The 1,476-nt window shown below is 36.4% G+C and overlaps 1 protein-coding gene across 1 annotated transcript; it reads left to right on the top strand.

Moving 5' to 3' along the window:
* Window positions 1-265: 265 nt before the first annotated feature.
* LOC131900901 (zinc finger protein 239-like) lies at window positions 266-1,216 on the top strand (the record flags this gene model as incomplete). Its single annotated transcript, XM_059252222.1, has 2 exons — window positions 266-655; window positions 734-1,216. Coding segments are annotated over 2 exons (873 nt in total), but the record flags the coding sequence as incomplete, so codon positions are not given.
* Window positions 1,217-1,476: the final 260 nt, after the last annotated feature.

The following is a 1,476-nucleotide window of genomic DNA, read 5'->3' as shown; positions in this document are numbered from 1 at the left end:
TTATGTTCATCAGAGAATCCATACTGGAGAGAAACCTTATAAATGTGATGACTGTGGAAAGTCCTTTGGTAAGTCCTCACATCTTCAATGTCATAGGAGAACCCATACTGGAGAGAAACCTTATAAATGTGATGAATGTGGAAAGTCCTTTGTTCATTCCTCCAATCTTCAAGGTCATAGGAGAACCCATACTGGAGAGAAACCTTATAAATGTGATGACTGTGGAAAGTCCTTTTTCCAGTCCTCCCATCTTCAATGTCATAGGAGAACCCACACTGGAGAGAAACCTTATAAATGTGATGAATGTGGAAAGTCTTTTGTTAATTCCTCCAAACTTCAATGTCATAGGAGAACCCATACTGGAGAGAAACCTTATAAATGTGATGAATGTGGAAAGTCTTTTGTTAATTCCTCCAAACTTCAATGTCATAGGAGAACCCATACTGGAGAGAAACCTTATAAATGTGATGAATGTGGAAAGGCCTTTTTCCAGTCCTCCCATCTTCAATGTCATAGGAGAACCCATACTGGAGAGAAACCTTATAAATGTGATGAATGTGGAAAGTCCTTTGTCCAGTCCTCTAATCTTCAATGTCATAGGAGAATCCATACTGGAGAGAAACCTTATAAATGTGATGAATGTGGAAAGTCTTTTGTTAATTCCTCCAAACTTCAATGTCATAGGAGAACCCATACTGGAGAGAAACCTTATAAATGTGATGAATGTGGAAAGTCCTTTTTCCAGTCCTCCCATCTTCAATGTCATAGGAGAACCCATACTGGAGAGAAACCTTATAAATGTGATGAATGTGGAAAGTCCTTTGTCCAGTCCTCTAATCTTCAATGTCATAGGAGAATCCATACTGGAGAGAAACCTTATAAATGTGATGACTGTCGAAAGTACTTTAGGGATGGATCATCTCTTCATGTTCATCGGAGAACCCATACTGGAGAAAAACCTTATAATTGTGATGAATGTGGGAAGTCCTTTGTTAAGTCCTCCCATCTTCAACGTCATAAGAGAACCCATACTGGAGAGAAACCTTATAAATGTGATGGCTGTGGAAAGTGTTTTAGTGATGTCTCATCTCTTCATGTTCATCATAGAATCCATACTGGAGAAAAAACTTATAAATGTAATGACTGTGAAAAATGCTTTAGAAATGGCTCATCTCTTCATGTTCATCAGAAAATCCATACTAGAGATAAACCATAGAAATATTAAAAGTGTATTGTCTTTTGCCCATTGCTTTATGTTAATGTTCATCAGAGAACTTGCATCTGAGCCAAGCCTTATAAATGTAAAGAAGGTAAAAATTTCTTAACCAAATCCTCAACACTTCATCTTCTCTGAACCCATTCTAAAGAAAATATTTACAAATATGAAGAATGTGGAAAAATACTTCTCATAAGCTCTCACCTTAGAAGACATCAGAAAAATCATAAGAATCTTAAAAAATTCTCTAATAATTATTA

Source organism: Peromyscus eremicus, unplaced genomic scaffold (genome assembly GCF_949786415.1).
Source record: "Peromyscus eremicus unplaced genomic scaffold, PerEre_H2_v1 PerEre#2#chrX_unloc_1, whole genome shotgun sequence".
NCBI lineage: Eukaryota > Metazoa > Chordata > Mammalia > Rodentia > Cricetidae > Peromyscus > Peromyscus eremicus.
This window is presented reverse-complemented; position numbering and strand designations above follow the sequence as displayed.